Source organism: Pteropus vampyrus, unplaced genomic scaffold, assembly GCF_000151845.1.
Source record: "Pteropus vampyrus isolate Shadow unplaced genomic scaffold, Pvam_2.0 Scaffold383, whole genome shotgun sequence".
Taxonomy (NCBI): Eukaryota; Metazoa; Chordata; class Mammalia; order Chiroptera; family Pteropodidae; genus Pteropus; species Pteropus vampyrus.
In genome coordinates this window covers 577,570-599,171 of record NW_011889164.1, presented here as the reverse complement: position 1 = coordinate 599,171, position 21,602 = coordinate 577,570, and the positions used below count along the sequence as shown (strand labels likewise).

General features: G+C 37.7%; 1 protein-coding gene and 1 pseudogene across 1 annotated transcript in view; both read left to right on the top strand.

Moving 5' to 3' along the window:
• Window positions 1-443: 443 nt before the first annotated feature.
• The window catches only part of WDR64 (WD repeat domain 64), a 115,912-nt gene continuing 94,753 nt past the window's right edge, over window positions 444-21,602 (top strand). Inside the window, exons 1-5 of the mRNA XM_023523192.1 lie at window positions 444-490; window positions 1,350-1,515; window positions 5,438-5,568; window positions 17,051-17,153; window positions 21,404-21,507. Of these exons, the coding sequence (XP_023378960.1) occupies window positions 1,374-1,515; window positions 5,438-5,568; window positions 17,051-17,153; window positions 21,404-21,507 (480 nt within the window). The 5' untranslated portion in view covers window positions 444-490; window positions 1,350-1,373. The remainder of the gene's footprint in view (window positions 491-1,349; window positions 1,516-5,437; window positions 5,569-17,050; window positions 17,154-21,403; window positions 21,508-21,602) is intronic.
• On the top strand, window positions 7,441-7,559 carry LOC111731547 (annotated as a pseudogene).

Here is a 21,602-nt window from a genome sequence, read left to right as displayed (position 1 = left end):
ACACCAAAATGAGGGCATAAACTATGGAAAAGAAAGACATAGCATATAGAAGAGAAGATAAGGCCATTCCCAGAAGGATGGCGAAAGAAGACAGCAGTGTGACAGCTATGCCCCGATGAATGGAATGCGTTGGCCCAGGCTTCAGGAAGGTGACTCAAAAGACAGACATGCGGAGGAGTGTTATCAGGATGCCTTCTGCTCTTGTATCATGTTTTTTATCCTGAAAATACTCACGTGAGCATGGCCCAGATTCTTAACAGTACCTGGTCAGCCAGCGTCCTGTCCCACTAAAGCTCCTGCCCTTCACTCTGTGCCCTGTCATGTGCATCAGCTGAGAATTCTCATTTTACTCCAGAGGAATTCGTTGACAGATCTTGAGAATTGGAGTTGGCCATGGTGGACTCTGAAGCAGAAAATGCAGAGCAACTCATCACTCCTGATAGGATTTCTGATGGCTGATGTCTGTGCCACAACACAGACCCAAATGCAAGCCTGAGTCGTGGCCTTTCTCAGTGACATCCACACACAGTCTCTAACGAATCTCATAGAAGTTGAAGCCATACTAGCTCAGGAAAACCATTACACCTATTTTTTCCCTAGAGTCTTTCTCTTACAGTGGCAATACTATTTTGTTCCTTACACAGCAAGAAGTGTGTTTGCTTTTGAATTTTTATATCAATCATCTTTCATAATCATGAACAGATAAAAGTAATCAAATAATAAAATATTTGATTGAGATAGATAGAAGGAAAAGAAAAAAGAGAAGTTATACTTATAAAGGCTATTAGAATCATGAAGACAGATTTATAAAATAATACATTAATATTTAAATAATGTGCATAGTTCTATTGAAACTCTCCATGGCGTCTTGAGGATGGCAAAAGGATTGAGACGAGAGGAGATATAGGAGAGACAAAGTAATGCCCAGTTTCTTTTCTTGGTCTTTTCTTATCCTTCATCCCTCTCTGGCAGTGTAAACACACACACACACACACACACGCACACACGCACACAATTTGTGAAAAAAAAACTCAACTTCCTCCTTTTAAGTGAAGGAGGATGTTGCAGAGATATTATGATGTAATGGGAGCCATCTGAAGGACACTGGTAACATTATGAGGTCAGGATTTTACTGAAATGTTTGCCCATGTGAAATGCTTTAGACCGAAGTCAGCATTCCTCCCTGCTAAAGGCAGCTCTTACTCCTTCCCACAGGGTGGGATTTTAAGATCAAAGGAATGAGACCTAGGGCAAAAACTGAGACAGCAGGAGGCACTGTAACAACTGTAAGGTTTTCTGAGTTGGCAAATCTGCATTTTTTTTTACAGAAAACATAATATTTTTTACAGAAATAGCAGTTTCCCCGTGTCCCAATGGCTACCAAGAAGGAAAAGCGTCTCAACATTTCACGTCAGATTAAGTTCAAGACAGCCCTGAATGGGTTTGAAAAATTGGTTGAACATATAGTAGCCCAGAAAAAAGACGAAAGAGCAGGCTTGTTTGTCAGAAAAGAAGGTAAGATCAGTGATTACATGGCAGCCAGTTTAGTCTGTTGATTAGAACTGGGAAATGTTTTAGGCTATCAGAGAGAAGCAACATAGCTTAATAGCAAAGACAGTGAGTGGGGGGGCCTGAGTCTTCATTCTGACTCTGTCTCTAAATAGCTAAGTGGTCTTAGGGAAGATCTTTTTCACTTGTCTGAACCTTAGTTGTCTCAAACATAAAATTAGGGCTTTGGATTAAATGACATCTGAGGATTGTTCTTGGGCTCTACCATTTGATGGCCCACTGGTTGATCTGGGAATCAGTGGTACATGTGAGCCACCCTGCTGTCTCTTTACTTAAGGGTGTCATGAGACCATAAGGACTTTCATAAGCAAAGCAAGGTTTCCTCTGAAATTTCGATTCACTATCTGGGCCTATCCGCATGCCAGTAAAGGGAATGTGAGGGACAGTGGTCTGCCAGGGCTATTAGCAGTAGAGATACCAATGCAGAACAGAACATATGTCGCCATGGTCAGGAGTTCAGGGCTTTGTGTGATGATTCAGGGCTTTGAGGAAGCAGGAGTGAGTAAGGCTTAGCGGCATAGCAAAGACTAACAGAACAAATCTTGCTATTGCAAAGAAAAGAGCATTCATGGCCCATACAACTGCTAAGGGGCCAGCATAGCCAGCCTCTCATCATGCCAGGCTGCATAGTCATAAGTGAGTGAAAATGTTGACCTTGGGTGATCAACCCCAAGCTGGTATTATTTAAATAGTATTTAAGAATTTAGAAATCACTTTAAGAAATGTAATTTCATTGATTTTCATGACAATTCTGAAGGATGAGAATTACTATTATTGCTACTATCCCAATTTTATTCATTAAAAAGTGAAAAGTACAGATAAATCATCTGCCCAAGTCGCTCAGCTTCTAATTATTAAACTAAGACTCAGCCCTTTTAGAGATACATTTGAGATTATGGTGAACCTGGCTTGGCTTCTTAAACTACTCAACAAAACTTTCATTTTCATAGTCAGTTTGTTTTACCTCTCTTCATAATTGATTTTTCAAATCCTTACCACCTCTCCTGAATCCTCTACAGGATCTCGGCTCCTGTTAGCTAAACTTCCAACACCATAGGAGAAAGCAAGGCCAAAACACAAATGCTCTCGAGTTCCTCTTCTCCACGTCCATGGTACCCAAGCAGCACCTGTCCTTTCTTCCATCCCTCCTCCCTTTCAAGGCTTTCACTTTGCTGCAACAACGTCAAAATCTCCCTTTTCACTGATTTTGTTCTCTCAAACTCAAAATATACCCAACCGTTCTGACCTTGACTTTCTTTTCCTTTTAAGACACCATTGTATGTCTTTGCTTCTCCACCAATTTCCCCATAGCATCTCCACTTAATTCTCAATCTACTCAAGTCCGGCTTCGCTCGTCAGTTTGCTGCAAATGCTCTTACCCAGGTATTGAATCGCCCTAACATGACTGCCAAATTCAATGAATTGTTTTCATTTTCCAGCTTACTGGCCATTTCACTGCAGTTAGCTGTCACTGCTTCCAGAAGCTTTCTCCTTCTGTGTCTTTCATCATATCACTCTTATTTTTCCCCCTTTCTCATTCTTTCTTTGACTCTTTTTTTTTTTTCCTGAGCTTCGCCTGTATCCTCAGTCTTATTGCATAATGCCATCTACCTAGTCACCTAAGCCAGGGATCTTGGTAAAACCTTTGCCTATTTTGTGGTATCTCACTCAGCTTATTAACGACCTCTTAATAGTCTCCTTGCTAAGAGTTATTTCCCTCCTCTAAATTTCTGCTCAGCTATTTGAATATCTCATAGGAATTTTAAACTTAATATGACCAAGATGGAGTATTTATTTTCCCCAAGAACCATGGTCCTTCCTCTGTTTTGGTAAATAGTATCAATAGCTGCCAAGTTTTAAAACCAGAAACCTGAGTATCGTTCTAGATAGGGTTTCTCAGCCTTGGCACTGCTGACATTTGGAGTTGGATAATTCTTTGTTCTATACACGTGTATGTGTGTGTGTGTGTGTGTGTGTGTGTGTGTGTAGGAGGGTCTGTCCTGTGCATTGTAGCATGGTTAGCAGCATCTCTGCCCTATGCCCCCCAGATGCCAGTAGCCCCCTCATCCCTAGTTGGAACAATCAAAAACATCTGCAGACATTGCCAAAAGTTCCCGTAGAAAAGAGAGGGGGACATCTCCTCTAGATAAGGGCCATTGCGCTAAATTCTGACCTTTTGTTCACTCATCATTTTTGCCCCCAACATCTTCCAGTCTATTAGTAACTGCATCTCACCACCTGCAATGCTACCTCTTGGGTGCTTATATCACTAATTACCCAATTGAAGGCTCCTTCAAGAGTGAAAGGGGTTGTTATTAAGAATTAGGTTGAGAAAATAAGCATAAATAAAACTTTCCACGGCAGACCAGGACATATGGTCATCCTAGCCTGGCCTAAACCCCCATCGTCTGAAACCCTGCCCTATGCCATTTTGAGAGCTTTCACTCTAATCTCCTCATAGCTGCCACTGCACTTTCAAACAATTTTAAGTCGATTCATGTCACTTCCCTAAATAGAGCCCTCCAGAGATAGCTTATCATCATGCTTAGAATAAAATAGAAGCTTCTGGCTCAAGCTCTGCCCTCCTTCTCCTCTGGTCTCACCCTGCAGCTCTCTCTCCAGTCCTTCTAGACTCCATATTCAGTGACCATCCAGAACGTGCCAGGCTCTGCCCAGCTCAGCATCTTTGTGTTTGTCAGCCTCTGCCTCAAATGCTCTTGTCTCAATTTACACATGGCTGACTCCTTTTCGCTTCTCGGGTCTTAGCTTAATTTTTTTTCCCCCATGTCCTTAGAGATGGCTTCCTTGAGGCCTTCTTCTACCCACCACCACTATCTAATTCATTCACTGCTATATATCGCAAAACCTTATTGGTTCCCTTCCTAGCACTTACGCTGTATATAGTAGTGATTTTTACTTTGTTACTAAGGTATAATATACATATAGTGAAGTCCATCTGAAGTGCATTAATCTGAAGTATATAACTCAATAAATTTGGATATTGATAAACAAGCCTGTAGCTACAAACCAGATCAAGACAAAGAACATTTCTAGAAATGTTCTAAACAAAGAAAAGTCCTCTGAAAGTTCCCTGGTGTCCTTCTTAACTTAACACAGATAGCCACTAATCTAGTCTTTCTGTCACAATTTGCAAATATTTGATTGTTTCCTTGTTAATTTTCTATTTTTTTCTATTTTTTCTATTTCTACATTCTATCACTAGAATGTAAATTTCCTGAAGGAGGGAATTTGTCTGTCTAGTTTTTCCATTCTAAGTCCAGTGTCTAGCTCAGTTCTGACACATAACAGATGCTCAATACATTTTTGTGTCTAAATCTTTATCTTTAGACCCAATAGTCATATGCCAGTGAATCACCAAATTTGGCAAAATCAATATTCAAGAAATAGTGTGTGTGTGTGTGTGTGTGTGTGTGTGTGTGTGTGTGTGTGTGTTTGCACAGTGTCAAAGAACCAATCAAAACCTGTTCTTTGCTCACTCAAGATGAACTCTAGCAGAGACTCCTGACTGGTAGCTTTTCACACCAGGAAAGAAGTGATTCACTTTCTTTTCTTTGTATTCCTGAACAAAAGTCCTAAAATAGTTCAGTGAAAGTTATGGAGAAGGTACTAAAAACCAAAGTAAAATATTTCTTCTAAGTGAGATTTAACAGTCTTTAGTTAAATTTCCAAAGGAAAAAAAAATCTTTAAAATGCAGAAGAATCTGTTTTTTTGTTTGTTTTTTGTTTTGTTTTGTTTTTTTATAGGCTGAAATAGTGAAATAGAGTGACAAATAGAAAAAGCAATTGGAAAATGCAATACAATCCTTGGAATTTCATAATAATGTTCTTGCACTTTATTACAACGCAGATGTGATTGATTATGACAAGTTTTATGCAGCAGTACAGGAACTCTTTGGTCCAGAAGTGAAGAACCAAGACGTGAAATGCTTTTATAGGAAACTCTGCAACAACCCCGATGCACCTATGGACTGGTGTGAGGTAGTCACTTTTCGTGTTTATAATATGGAATGCAGGTATTCTTTGTTTGGAGTAAATAATCAGATCAAAGTGTTATTCCCACAGGGGTAAACCCGCAATGGGGTGGCATGTTTAAATGCCTACGTCCATAAAAGTAAACCAGATGGATGTTTAATTATACTGTTAATGAGTAACTCTTAAAACCTTCCAGGCCAAGGTGCCAACTGCAGAAATTACAAATGCCATTAACAACCACCAAGATTTTAGTGGCCTTATTTACATTATATTCCTTTTAAATAGTGTCAATGGATACAAATTCCAGTGTATTCAAATTCTTAATATAAGAGGGAAAAAAGGCTATGGTTGGCCACCTCTTAAATTTCCTGAGTCATTTTCTGCCTAGCACTGCACTGATTCCTTAGAGATCATTCTGGTGTTCTGGGGAGAACTCTCAGAAGCGCCTTTGATTGCTAAGTGATATATGGACTATGGAAACAGAGAGAGAAATGACTCTGATCTTTGTTTAAACTCACAGAAGGTGACGCTCTGTAGATTTATTTATAAACTAGGCTGTTCTTATTTTAAAAGGATTAGAGGTAGCTTACAATTTAAAAAATTGCAAAATGATTGTTGAAATTATCTGTCTCTCTCTTAAAGATCAGTAGTGTAGTAGACAAAAGAAAAAGGAAGAATTTAAAGTATTTGACTATCACATTTAATGAGTTGGTAGATATGTATAAATAGAACTTTGAACCCAAGATACAGGCAAAATACATCTCAACTATATATACAGTCATCACAAAATTGACCATGTACATGGCTACAAAGAACATTTCAATAAATTCCCATATAATAAAATTATAAACCAATAATAAAAGGTCACACAAATCCCCTAAACTAACCAAATAAAAAATCAATTAATTTCAGGAAAAAAAATTACAAACAAAAAGCTTCTGGTAAGTCTTTAAAAAACACATAATTCCCACATTATATACATTTTTCTACAATTTTGGAAAAGCTGAAAAGCATCCAATTCATTTTAAGAGGCTAAAATAACACTGAATTGAACATAGATAAAATGTCAAGGAATTGTAGGCCAATATTATTTATGAATATGTGCTAAGTTCTAGATAAAAACTTAACAAGTTGAATCCAGCAGTGCATTAAAAAGTCATTTCTAAGTAGCATTTACCCAGAAAAGAAAGAATGATTCAGCATTAGAAAACCCAGTAACATATTTTGTTTAACAAGTTAGGGGGGAAAATAATATGATAATCTTAAATTATCTAAGACAAAAGCCTGCTTACACTTCCTAGAGGTTATCTGCAGTATTCTGTCAAACTAAGGTCCATGGGCCAAATCTGGGCAACCACGTGTTTTGTAAACAGAGTTTATTGGAACACAGTGATAATACACACCCATTTATATATTGTCTGTGGTTGCTTTTGTGCTATAATAATAAATTGAATGGTTGTGACAGAGACTGGATGGCCTGCAAGCCTGAAGTAGTTACTACCTGAGCCCTTTCAGAAAAAGTTTGCTGACTGCTGACTCCTGATCATAAAATAAAACAAAAATATTTGATAAAAATTGAATAGCCATTCCTGTTTTTAAAGAGAAAAAAATCTTAGCAGAATAGGAATAGTAAAAAATTCTCTTAACCCAATAAAGAGGACTGTGTTAGTTCTTTGCAGCTGTTGTAACAAATTACCACAAATTTAGCAACTTTTTTTCCAACTTTACTGAGATGTAATTGACATTTAACATGTGTAAGACATTAATTTGATACACATATATGTCAAAATGATTACAACCATAGGGTTAACTAACACTGCCATCATGTCACACAATAATCATTTTTTCATGTGGTAGGAACATTAAAGATTTACTCTTGTCTATGGCCATGCCACCCTAAACAAGCCTTATCCTGTCTGATCTCGGAAGCTAAGCAGGGTCGGGACTGGTTAGTACTTGGATGGGAGACCACCTAGGAAGACCAGACGCTGTAGGCTTAAAAAAAAATAAAAAATAAGGGATTGTAAACTGACAAGGTCCTTGCAATCTGAGAAGTCAACCAAGGATTGCCTCACCTGGAAAAAGAAAAAGGTTTACTCTTAGTGACTTTGAAGAATACAGCACAGTGTTATTAACTACAGTCCCCATGTCGTGCATTAGCTCCCCAGAACTTATTGTCTTATAACTGCAAGTTTGCACTCTGCCCAAGACCTCCCCATCTTCCTCACTCCCCAGCCCATGGTAACCACCATTCTGCTTTCTATTTCTATGAGTTTAGATTCCACATGTAAATGAGATCATACAGGGTTTGCCTTTCTGTGTGTGACTTATCTCACTTAGCAGGATGTCCTCAAGGTCCATCCATGCTGTTGTAAAAGGCAGGATTTCCTTCTTTCTAAACTTAACAATTTGAAGAAATAAATGTTTATTATCTTGCCATTTCCATGGATCAGGAGTCTGGGCACAACTTCACTGAGTCCTCTGCTCAGAAGATCACAAGGCTGTAATCAAGCTGTTCTCATTCAGAGGCTCAGCTAGTGAAGAATCTGCTTTCAGTTTTAACCAGGTTGTTGGCAGAATTCATGTTCTTACTGTTGTGTGACTGAGGACTTCAGCTTTTTATTGGCTGGAAGCTGGAGACCAGAAGCTGCTTACATGTACTAGAGGCTGTCTACAATTCTCTGCCACATATCCCTTTACATAGACAGTTCTCAACTTCACTTCTTCAAAGCTGTCAGGAAAATGTCATTTTCCATAGTCCATTAAGGCAGTCTTATGTAAAGTAACGTAATCAATGGAGAAACAGCCCATCACATTTGCCATATTCTTTTAGAAGCAAATCACAGGTTCTTTGCACACTCAAGGGATGGATATTATACAATGATGTGACTCACTCTGTGTGAGGAGGGTGGGCAGGGGTCACTTTAGGATGTGTCCACCATAGGGACTTACTGGAAACATATTTAAAGTAAAGGTCATATTTAATGGTCCTTAAATACTATCAACATTTCCATTAAAGTCAAAAACAAGAAAATGATGTCTATTATCACTGCTACTCTTTAGCATTTATTGAAGATTGTAGAAAAAGCAAACAAACAAACAAAAACAAAAAAAGGAAGTGATATGTAAAAAAACTCTTAAAAATACAAAATTGTCATTGCTTGTAGATGATGTCTACCAAGAATATACAAGAGAATCACATAGCAGACTATTAGAATGAAAAAGAGACTTCAAGAAAGTTCAAAAAAGATAAACATGTAACAATCAATAACTTTCACAAACAATAACCAATAACTATCCCCTCCCCACACACACACATAAATAACAGGCAGAAAAAAAAGATTCCAGTCACAAGAGCAACAAATAGCAGAATATATGGAATAAATCTATAAAGGAATATACAAGACTATGACATTGGACTGATGAAGAAAGAGAAAATCTGGAAAATAGCTGAGAGACTCAATTTGAAAAGATCTCAACTGCTCCTAAATTAATTTACATATTTAGTAAATATGTAATTAAACAGATTTTTGGAATTAGTGAAATTATAACTAATAGATATCCCAACACACCAATAATTAAATTTCAATACATCCTATGTCTTTTCAATAATTCTTATAAATATTTTAGGTTGCTTGTAGAGATTGAAAACCATTTCACAAACTTTTGATGAATTCTAACAAAGCCCTGGATACCTACGGATTAGCATGAAGGTTCTACTGTGGAACATATTACTAACCATGTTCATTTTTGTAAGAAATGAAAATTAACAGTATAATTTTCAGTTAGATCTTTACTTGATTATAACATCAAAAATGAAAATGTATGAAAGCACAATATACATGAAAACATAATCTAGATGAAGATATAAATGAAAAGGGGTTACTGGAATGCAAGGTCCATGTATCAAAGATAATGAATTCTGGTTGCCAAGTTGACTTTTTCTTGTTCTTTTCTTTCTTCCTTCCTTCCTCCTTCCTGCTTTCTGCTTTCTCTCTCTCTCTCTCTCTCTCTCTCTCTCTCTCTCTCTCTCTCTCATTCTGAAAATGGTTTCCATGGAAATGGTTTAACAGAGCTTAAACTGTAAATATTTTGACCCTCTATTAATGGTAAATTTTCCAAGATGTTTCGGATTTTTAGTTGCAGATTTCTAAGGTTTCAGCTTGATTACCTGAATTTTATACACTGGCGATCTATTTTTCTGGAACTGTTATGAGTTAATGTTTGTGTTACTAAAATTAGAGTGAGCTCTACTCAGTATACACTAAATAGAAATTCAAAGTAACTGCTGGATGTTACTAAGGATAGAAAACCTGAACAAAGATTGAGCCAGAATCTGGATATTCCCCACTGCTTAGATGGTTCAGGTAAAATCAGGCATTTAAATAAATAAGACATTCAAAGAATGGCTAAGAAATTTTGGATTTATCTTTAGTGAAGGTACAATTTCAAAATCTCATAAAGGCTTTGATAGAAAAAAAATCATCCTGGAGGCTGAACCCTTAGAAACTCTAGCACTATACTGTCCAAAACTGTGCAGTGAGCCACATGGGCTTATTGAGGATTGGAAATGTAATCAGTCTCAATTAAGATGTGCTACAATCATAAAACACATCAGATTTCAAAAACAGCAGAAAAAACAATCTAAAATATTTAACAACTTTTATATTTATTATGTATTGAAATTATATTTTGAATATATTGAGTTTAAAAATTAATATTATTAAAATTAATTTTATTTATCTATGTACATTTTAATGTGTCTGCTAGAAAATATAAAGTTTTATATATATGGTTCACATATTTTTATTGGACAGCATAGAAATGTCAAAATAGAAGTAATTCTTCTTGATCAGCATATCCTCACTATTCTCAATTTTCTTAAGAATATTTCTGACACACTCAATGGTTTATGTGCTTAAATTTCTAATGCAATAGTTTTGCGCCTCTAAAAAAATGAATCTTTGCTGGTAAACAAATGAGAGGTGGACAGGTCTTGTCTGACCACACCTAATAAGGGTCCAGCTTCATACTTTGGGGATGGTACCAGAAAGAGGACGTTTTTCTTCAACAACACAAGCATAGAACATAAGTTAATATAGTGTGTTTAAATGTCAGAATATTAAAAAAAAAAAAAAAAAGATACAAGTAACCACCATGATTGGAAATACCCATCGGAAGAATGTGATGTCAAAGTCTTCATCATCAACTCACTTGACAGACAGGTCAAATAAGCAGGTCTACACCTTAAATTTGGGCAAAAGTATAAATAGAGGTTCATATACCATATATCTAAATATTTTAAAATTATAAATCCAGTTAACTGTTAAATAAAATAACGTTCTATCCTCTGATTTCATAAATACACCTTAATAATGTCCTAGAAGTCTAGGTTAGAATTTAAAATTCTCATACTCCTTATAATTTCACATTAAAACATGGAGACAAGGAAGACCCACCTCCTGTCTTTTCCCATGACCAGCTCCAACCCACATCATGAGGGGCTGTGCATGCACATATACAGACGCCGCAGCCCACATGTCTGAGTTCTTCCATACCCCACCTCCACCAACGCTACACCTTGACCACCCCTTTTGCTGAGGGGTGCACATACCAGTCGTATATGGTCCAACTTCATGAGGTAGACCTGAGTAAGACTCTTCATAGGACCTTTAAGTAGGTTTGGAATCATTTGGGCAGAAAATATTGGGATCCCAGGATTCTAGGACATGGTTTAAAAGCATGGACATGAGCTCTTGGTGAAAAATGACCCCTTTGCCCCCCAAACTAGAGTAAGACCCTCTAAAGCTGAGCTGTCCAACAGTAGCCACTATCCACATGTGCTTTTGTATTTAAATTAAATTAAAAATTTAGCTCCTCAATTGTACTAGTTACATTGCAAGTGCTCAGTATTCAGTGAGGCTAGTGGCTATCATATTGGACAGAATAGATTATAGAACATTTCCATCATCCCAGAAAGTTCACTGGACAGTGCTATGCTAAAAACATATGTCCCAGGGCATGGATCTAAAAGCAATATTGCAAGTGCAAGTCTGGCTGTTTTGTTTTTTAACCTACTGATTAAATGAAACAGAAGACAAATACATATGTATTTGTTAACAAAAGCTCTTAACTACCCAAAGAAATCAAATAAATAAGGTAGCAGTCGGTAATTTTGCAGGAATAAAGAAATGGCTATCTTTTTTCTAAATCATATAAGTGTTCAAAATGAACGTGCTTTTTCCAGGATCCTGGCTATATCGTACTGTCTGAATCCTTTGGATATTCTTCCATACATTAGTAACTTGAATTCTACACCACTAAATTTTGAGTAGATGTGATTTTGAGAATCACATAGCTAAACAGTTCTCAATTTTATTAAGAATATTTCTCACACTCTCAGTGGTTTATGTGCTTCAACTTCTATTGCAAGTTTTGCACCACTAAAAAATATAAAAATGAGTATATAACAAATGATTCATATAAATATCAAATAATTTATGTATTTCAGGAAATGATAGAAGTCTGTTTACATTATAAAATATACATAGATCTAGGAAAGCAATGCTGAAAAAATGTCCCAAAATACCAACACGGAAGTCACAATACTCTGGTAAATCCATTTACATGAAGTTCTACATTAACCAAGAATTAGGCCTCTGTGAATATTATAGAATTGTCTGTTTCGAGGAGAGAGATTTATGTTATGTTTTTGTTGTGAATAAATAAAATCCTGATCTAAAGTAAACCCAGTCTACAGCCATGCTACCCTGAACACGCCCGATCCCAACTGATCTCAGAGTTGGGACTGGTTAGTACTTGGATGGGAGACCACCTAGGAAGACCAGATGCTGTAGGCATAAATAAGTAAGTAAGTAAGTAAGTAAGTAAGTAAATAAATAAATAAATAAATAAATAAGGGATTGTAAACTGACAAGGTCCTTGCAATCTGTGAGGTCAACCAAGGGTTGCCTCACCTAAAAAAATAATAATTATAAAGTAAACCCAGATGTTTTTGTTGTGTAGATTGGGAAATTGAGCCTCATTTTTCCCTTGTCTACTCCCTTTTTTCCTTCTCTTTCACTTTTCAGTTAAAACATCATAATCAGTTTACTTTTTCTTCCAAACATCTCCCTTTCGTATTCTCTTTTAATTTTTACAACAGCCCCTTGATATAGATTATAGAAGATAATGTTATTGCAATAATAAAAATGATGGAAATGAAACACAGAAAGGTTAATGACTTATCCAAAGCCACACACAATATTAGTTTTGGTCTTGGAGCTGAGACTTTCTCCCTCCCTATCCAGCAATTTCATGACATTATCCTGTTACATCCCTTGGATTCTTGTAAATCATATGCAAGTTTAATAGAATAGCCTCTGATGCACTGTATGTATTTGAAGAACAACCTGAGGTTTGAAAATATGGTGCACAGGAAGGTTCCTCTTCTATTGTCCTTCCATTTTCCTCACAAACTCTGTGCCAATGCTCCTAAGAGGCATTCATATTTCAATCTGTGTGACCTAACCTTTCCGAGTTTCATATCTGTCATCTATAAAATAGAAATACAATGCTGAAAGACTGACTTCATTTCAATTGAGATTACCTGCTTTTTATCAGCCAGTATTAATCTTATCGGCTAGTAAGAAGTGGGTTACTCTTTTAAGGTCAGGCACAAACCTGATTCTGAATATAAATCTCTATTGCAGCAATGCCACAAAATGGTGCACTTTCTTTTTCTAGGTTTTAGATGCAAACGTACTGGGGAAAATTGATATTTATAGAATAATGAAAACTTAAAACTCAACTAAAACATCATCCAGACATTCCCCTTTAATTTATAAGAAAAGTTAGGTGTAAAGAGATCCAAAGAAATGTGATTGTCTTAAAATTATAAAGCTAGTTAGTGGAAGATTCTGGTCCAGATACAATCTACTTTCCCCACAATACCATGTTAATCTATGTTTCCAACAGGCGATTCAAAACACACTTGAATTAATTCAAAGAAGAGACATACAACACCATAGGGGAGGCCAATAACTCTGTGCCCCCAGAAGTGAATATCAAGTGAATTATTATAAATCTAAAACTATACTTGCTAACTTCAAAAATGTTAAAAGAATGCTTCAGGGTAGGTTAAAAAAATAAGTTGCATACAGGTTTTTAATTTCTTCTCTCTGCTTTTCATTTTCTCCAAATGTTCCACATTGAACATGTGTTCCTTATATAATTAGAAAAAAAAAAGTGTAGTTAAAAAATGAATCATTTAAAGGATGGAGCAAGCCCTTTAAATAACATAGTTAAAAAATAATACTTTAATGCTTATTAATAGTAATAAAACTCCAAGCATGTCACAGGTATAATTACTAGACTGAAATTTAAACTGTTGAAAGAGAAATCTGAGATTCTTGAGGCTATATAGCCCATTATAGGAATGTTTAAAGACATTATTTGATTGAAACATTTCCTTTCAAAATGTAAAACTTTAGCTGTCTCTTCTGAAGAGTTTATCTGGTATAATAGCTCTTAAATTTTTCCTCAAGAAATTTTAATTATTTAATGTTTCTTCTTTCACATCTGTTCTGACATTTAATTCTGTGTCACTAGCTTCATAAAAACCACACCAAAATTACAAATATAGTTAAATGACTGTAAAGTGTTTTGTAAATATAGGTATCATAGAAATATAAGACATTATTTCCAATTAGGTGACAACACATATGGAGTGGCATTCTCCCACCTTTGAGAAACTGGTATTCATTAGCACAGAAATAATTGTCACTCCCATCATCATTTCACATTTTGTGAAATACATTATCTCTCACTATTATCTGAGGTTAAATTGGCTGCTAACATTGATCAATTTTTTGTTGTATTTTGCCCAAGTAATTTAAATTGCACTGACTTGCATTTGTAAAATGAAGATGTGATAGGCAGAATTTTAAAGTGTTCCCAAGATTCCTGTCACCTGGTTATTCAATTAAACACTAATTTAGGTGCTGCTGTGAAGAGACTTGTGTGGGTTTAATTAAGGTCTAATCAATGACCTTAAAATAGAGAGATTATCGTGAATTAACTGGGTGGGTCCAGTGTAATCACATGAGTCCTTAAAAACGGAAGAGGAAGACAGAAAAGAGATTTCAAGCATGAGGAGGAATTGAAGCACCTTTGCTGGTGCCAAGAAGTAGAGCCCATGTACTGGACTGAAGAGAGGCCTCGAGGAGCGAAGGGCAGCTCAGCCGGCAGCCAGCGAGTAGATGTGCGCCTCAGGCCAAGAGCTGAATGAAGCAGGAAGCAGATTCTCCCCCAAGTCTTCAGTAAAGAACACATCTCTACTGACATCTTGATTTTAGCCCAGTGAGACCCATTTTGGACTTCTAACCTACGGAACTGTGAGCTTATAAATGGGTGTTGTTTTAAGTCACCATGTTTGTGGTAATTTAAGTAGTAATAGAAAATACAGATGGCAAAGTGTCAAAATTTTAAAAAACTGTATCTTCTACTGTGGCGTCTACCATCCTCTGAAGTAAGAGGTATGGTCAGCCCCCGAGAGAGTGACAGAAAGGTGTGATCACATGCTTGATAAGAGTGGAGATCTGACATAGTTTCTGTGGATGATTGGGGGCCCCACCCATGGGGCCGGGAGATTTTCTCTGTGGCTGATTAGTCACAGTAGTGTGAGTGCAAGGAACACAGGCAGTTGTACTTACCCAGCAGCAGTGTAAAGGGATGGAGGATTGTGGAAATCTATGATTGAGAGGATAGACCATCGATTCTAAACTGAGTAAGAAAGGAAGTGAAAGCCACAATGACCTAATGAATTAGGAGGGGTAAGGGATTGAATTTCCCCCTCAGTCCTGATTGGCCAGAGAAGGCATACAAATCTTTCCCGGTGAAGCTCCACACACCAACAGCTTATTGCGGTGCCCACCCGACTGCTGGAATACTTTACATCTGTCATCTCATTTAAAGATCATTCTAAGAACTCAGAAGTTTGTCCTTTTATTCTACTCATGAGGAAATTGAGACTTAAGGAGGTGAAGGTATTTGTCCAAGTTCTGAATACTAATTAGTTGTGGAGCCTGAACTCAAACACTGCCAGTCTGATTCCACACTGCATGCCCTTTGCCATAGGGCCATATTGTGAGTTCAAACAAAACAATGCTAAGGTGTAGATCAATACATGACTATTAATTGGATAATGCATCCGTGAGGGGTGACGAGGACACTGCAGTGACAAAAGATTTCTGTCCTCTCCAACACAGGTTTATCGGAAGCTCTCTTTTTTCTCTTTCCTCAGTCCTTCAGAGGAATTAGATGCTAAATCCAGAAGTTTTATACTCATTGGAAATGAGCAATGATTTCTGAAAAGATAATAAATGTAAGGTGTTTTGAGTACTTCTTTTGCTGGATGATCCTGATCTTCTTGCTGAATGAAATCTATTTGTGGGAAATGATTACGGCAGGAATTGTCTGTTGTGAGGTTTGGAAGTAGAGGGTGTAAAGGAAAAAGTAGTAACATGTAAAGCAACTGAAGGGACGTATGTCGACATATAATGCTCAGTCATCATCTAGCGTTAAAACAAACATTATTAAGACATTATGTAGCTGGTTTTGATTTATTTTCAGTTGAGTTTTGTCATTTGCTCCCTTACACTCAAAGTGTGGTCCTTCCTGAGAGCTTGTTAGAAATGAAGAAACCCCCCCACACACCAGGCCCCACCCTAGGCCTACCAGAGCAGAATGTGTACTGTCACAGGACTCCCAGTGGTTCAAAAGCATTCCACAGTCTATTCTGTTTATTCATTAACAAGTACCAGCTAGTCTCAACTTTATGATAAATACTGTATCATTGATTTATAAGAATTTTACTTCTGCTTATTCATAAGAAAATTGAAGAACAGCTCTTGTTTTTCAAATTCCTTGGAATTACATAATTTGATAATTTATTCACAAATCAAGAGCGATTTTCTTCAGGACAATTTTTCATAGTAATTTAATTTCATGCAATGCCTTGAGAGTAGAATTTGGAACAGTTAAATAGAAAAGCTGTAGAGTCACTTAAATTCCAAAACTCCCCTTAAGAGTGATGAAAAATCCTTCCCGGGAAGATTTATGGAAAATAGACAGGAATAGTCATTTGAGAGTGGCCAAATTCAATGTCAAGGGTCTCAACTGGTATCCTGTCTGATGAAGGCCGATTTGATTTCAAAACAAGTTCCAACTCCTAATAGAACTATCAGTCTGAGCAAGGATACCAGCCTGGTACTTCCATCAGACAGAAAAATCAGGGACTGCTCAAAAATCATGCACTGTCAGCATATGGTATGTTGAATATATTAAACTCCCTTCTCTTGATGTGGGGACCCCTTGATATTTTTAAAGCAAGATGTTGACCATTAATTCAAGACTTTAAATCCAACCAACATCATATCTGTTACTTCACAATCAATTCTGAGATATTATGTGTTGTTTGGGATTTTAGATCTTTGGATATTTCTCCTCTGAAGAAGATTCTCTTGCTTCCCAGCTGGATGAAGAAAATTTGGTTTTTCTTGTTTCTAGAAAACAGCGAGTTGTAATTTCAGGTGATATTGTTAATTTCCCTTCCAAATGAATGTGGATTTTAATATTTTCCCAAATATAAATATTGGGAATATAATATTTCCATAGAATCACTTCTTATTTTATTTACTTGCTAAATACTTTATAACTGAGGGTGGGGTGTGTGAGTGTGACAGTTTCATATGTAATATCGGAAGAAACTGTACCTGCAGTTGAGTTTAAAATATTATCATTGCTCTGAAGGACACTAAGTAGGGAATGTGTGTGTGTGTTTGGGGAATGGCGAGGGGAGAATCACATTGTACTGAGGAGGCTCAGATCTCCAGTTAAAGCTCTCTACCACAGCACCTCAATAATGCACGTTCCAGTACCAAATGGAGTCACATTTCTTTTGAAATATTCTTAAAATTGAATTTTCAAGTTTTCGCTGATTAGAACTCCTTCCCACACTCTCATTCTCAATTATCTCATGGAGATTTAACCCTACATGTAAAACTGCGTTTAGGCCAGAGAGGGGTGTTATCTCAGTTTAGGAAGTCTCCAGTTTACATGTCAGTTATTTTAAAATTTACTCTTGGGGCCCAGGAACTCCAGTCTTTTTCTACTGTTGACACTGCAGGTTTTCTTTCCTTTTCTCCCTCCAGGAAGGGAGAGGTCCAGGAAGAAGAAAGGCAAGCCCTGGAACCAGCCCTTACTCATCAGCATTTCAACCCAAAATCTGAAATGAAGTGCCTAGTCTAGGTTGAATCTTGTCTTTCTTTAAAAAAAGCACCTGAGCTTACTTCAGTCATTGTAAACCAAGCCTACCCTTGTCTTTGACCTTTCCTTAGCCCAACCTTAGGACTCACCAAAGCTCAACCTCTGGCCATGGGAGCTCTCATCATAAAACAGAAGCAAGGGGGCTGTCCTTTCTGCCACCACTACTAAGCTGAAGAGGGGCCAGTGAGCAGGGGACACATGTTGCTGGTATCCCAAGTTAGAACATTGGAAACATCTTCCTAGATGGCAGTTGGGTTCTGTAGTTTATTTATTCACTCAACAAACATTTATTAAGGTCTACCATGTGGGCCGGGTAGCTTTCTAAGTGCTAAGGACACAGCAGTGAACAAACGATTTAATTAGGGAGGTCATAGAAGACTGCACTGGGAAGGTGATAAGAGACCTGGAGTTGGTAAGAGAGCAATTATAATATGTCTTGATGTGGGCCTCTTTGGGTTCATGTTGTTTAGGATTCTCTGTGCTTCCTGGATTTGTATGTTTATTTACTTCATTTGGCTAGGAAAGTTTGCAGTCATTATTTCTTGAAATAAGTTTTCAATTCCCTGCTCTATCTCTTCTCTTCATGATACCCCTATGATGCAAATGTTGGTATGCTTGATGTTTTCCCAGAAGCCCCTTATGCTATCCTTATTTTTTGTATTCTTTTTCTTTCTTTCTTTTTTCTTTTTCTTTTTTTCTTTTTTCTTTTTTTTTTTGCTGTTCTGATTGGGTTTTTCTGCTACCTTATCTTCCAAATCGCTGATTCAATCTCTGCTTCATCCAATCTGCTGTTGATTCCTTCTAATAGATTCTAATTTCAGTTATTGTATTCTTCATTTCTGACTGGTTCTTTTTATTTTTCTATCTTTTATGTTTTGTTGGACGTTCTCAGTGAGATCATTGAGCATTCTTATAACTAGTGTTTTGTATTCTGCATCTGGTGGATTGCTTGTCTCCACTTTATTGAGTTCTTTTTCTGGAGCATTGTTCTGTTGTTTGTTTGTTTGTTTGCTTGCTTTTATTTGGGACATGTTTAATTGTCTCCTCACTTTAGCTGCCTCCTTTTACTTCTATGTATTAGATAGGGCAGCTTTATTTCTTGATCTTAGTAGAGTGGCCTTATGTAGTAAGTGTCCTATGGGGCTCACTGACAGAGCCTTCCATGATCACCTGAACCAGGTGCTTCAGGTGTATCCCTTGTGTGGGTCATGTGTGCCCTCCTGTTGTAGTTGAGCCTTGGTTGCTGTCTGAATGTCAGTGAGAGGGACTGGCCCTCAGGCTGATTGTTTGTGATGACTGACCATGACTATAGTAGAGGAGCTGTTGTGCAGGGGCTGAACCTACAGAGTAGGATTCGATTTAGCAGGACTCTGGTACCTGCCAAGACAACCTTTTGGGTGTGTTATTTATGGAGGTGTTTGGGTAGTGGTCTGATGTGGTTTGAAGCTGGCCACTGGGTGTTTTGGTTTGGGGGCCTTTTAGAAGGGGCTCTGTTGCAGGCCACGGCCAGCTGCTGCTTGTGCCCTGCCCAGGGCCACTCAGCATAAACTACAAAGTAATCTTCAGATAATTGACACTTGTAGTGGGCTTGGTGGTACTTGAGAGAGGCTAGGCTGCGACCTGAGACCAGCTGCCTCTAGTGGTAGGCTTGGGGCTGCTCAACAAGAGTTACAGATCATGCCAAGGCCTGATGCTGCTTGTTTGAGGTTTGTGAACCTTTGAGAGATTTTAGGAAAGTCCACAACATGAGCCAAGATAACTGTTTGTATGGAAAAGCCACAGGAAGCAGTGTGGATGGGCCTACATGTTGGGTGGGGTGAAGTCTCAGAGAATTGTCAGGGCAGAGCAAATGGTGTTAGCCAAGTTGATGGAGACTCACACATGGTATCTGGCTGCATCTGCATGCTGGGTTGGGGGGAGGGCTCAACCAAAAAACAATGGCTTCTACCAGCACTTCTGTCTGGGAGAAAGCTGCCCTTCCATCACTTTCCCTGAAGGCAGACAATTCAGTTCTTCCCATATGTCCCTGGTGCCTCCGGTGTAGCTGCTCCAGAGCTGGAGCTCAGAGTGAGTCTGTCAGTAAGTGTATGTGCAGGTCCTTTAAGAGGAATGTCTGCAACTCCAGCCCTTCTCTGTTTTACTCAGCCATAATCTCCACTGGTTTTCACAGCCAATAGTTGTGGGAACATTTTTTCCTGGCACTGGAACCCTAGGCTGAGGAGCCTGGTGTGGAGCTGGGATCCCTCACTTCTCTGAGAGGACTTCTGCAGCTGAGATATCTCTCCTAATTCTCAATTATCGCATGTGAGTGTGGAAACAGCCCAGTCCGTGTTCCACATCTCCTACTAGTCTCAAGGTAGCTTCTTCTGTATGTCACCAGTTATAGGACTTTTGTTTAGCTAGACTTCAGGTGATTCTCAATGATTGTTGCACTGTAGTTTAGTTGTGATTTTGATGTGGTCATGAGATAAAGTGAGCACAGCATTTACTTACTCTGCCATCTTCACCCTCATACTTTAAATGTTTATTCTGGCTCTTGTGTTGAAAATAGTCTCTCGTAAGGAAGGAGTGGAAGCAGAGAGAATGGAGGTGACTTGGAATAGGATAGTGTTCTTAGCCTTGGTTTCATTATTGATCTCCTAAGGAGCCTTTTAGACATTTTTTTCCAATTATTGGCCCTGCTCATGACATTTTAATACCTCAGATCTAGTGTGTATCTGTTTTTGTACTATATGTATATTTGAGTATTATGCACAATAAGAGTCAGACTCATTCACACACCCCTCAAGAATGGATTTGCACCTTATTGGGGGCAGTGTTTTTTCTGTTGAGAATGCATGAATTAGAGTGATGCAACTAAAGTATGAGATTGTTTTCTGCTTTTTCTCTCTAAGAGTTTATAATTATAAAAACCAAATCACCCTGCAAAGAGACCCAATATGTGTGACTTTATCATTCAGCACAGAGGCAATAAAACTTGAAAATGTCTAGTGTTTTTCTCAGAATTCACAAAGTTAAAAAAAATCCTTAATAATAATTATAAGATAGTTTCCTACTTTTATACTGGAAAGACTGAGAAAGTATTAGGTTTTAGTTCTGTGTAAACCATAATGGTGACAGTTCAAGGAAAGATTCCTGAGGTATGCAAAATCTCAAAATAAAAATGATTCTAAAAGATGTTTGAAAAACATTCTCTGAAATGTGCATGTGTGTGTGTGTGTGTGTGTGTGTGTGTGTGTGTGTGCGCGCGCGCGCGTGCGGGGATGTATCTTATGTTTTCTTGGGAGCGCATACACCACATTTAGTTGTAAAGTGCTACAGAGACAGATTAGTATCTCTAGGGATAATTAAAAAGCCACATTTGCTCATTTTTATGGTTTTATTCTGCATTAATTTTTAAGTAACTAGGACTTTTCTAGGGGAAAGTTGGTTGTTTTCTTTTTTAAACAAATCTAACAAGTGACTTTTAGGATCCTACTGCTGGGAGTTGAACTAAATATTATATCATTGACAGGTAGCAGAAGACGAGATGTTATTAAGTGCATTGTCAAGATTCCTCAGTTGGATTTACTGATAGCAGCTTCTCAGAAAGGATTAATAACCGTCTTTAATAGCCAGGTAATTTGATCTTGGACTCCTCTCTTTCCTTCCTTCCTTCCTTCCTTCCTTCCTTCCTTCCTTCCTTCCTTCCTTCCTTCCTTCCTCCCTTCCTC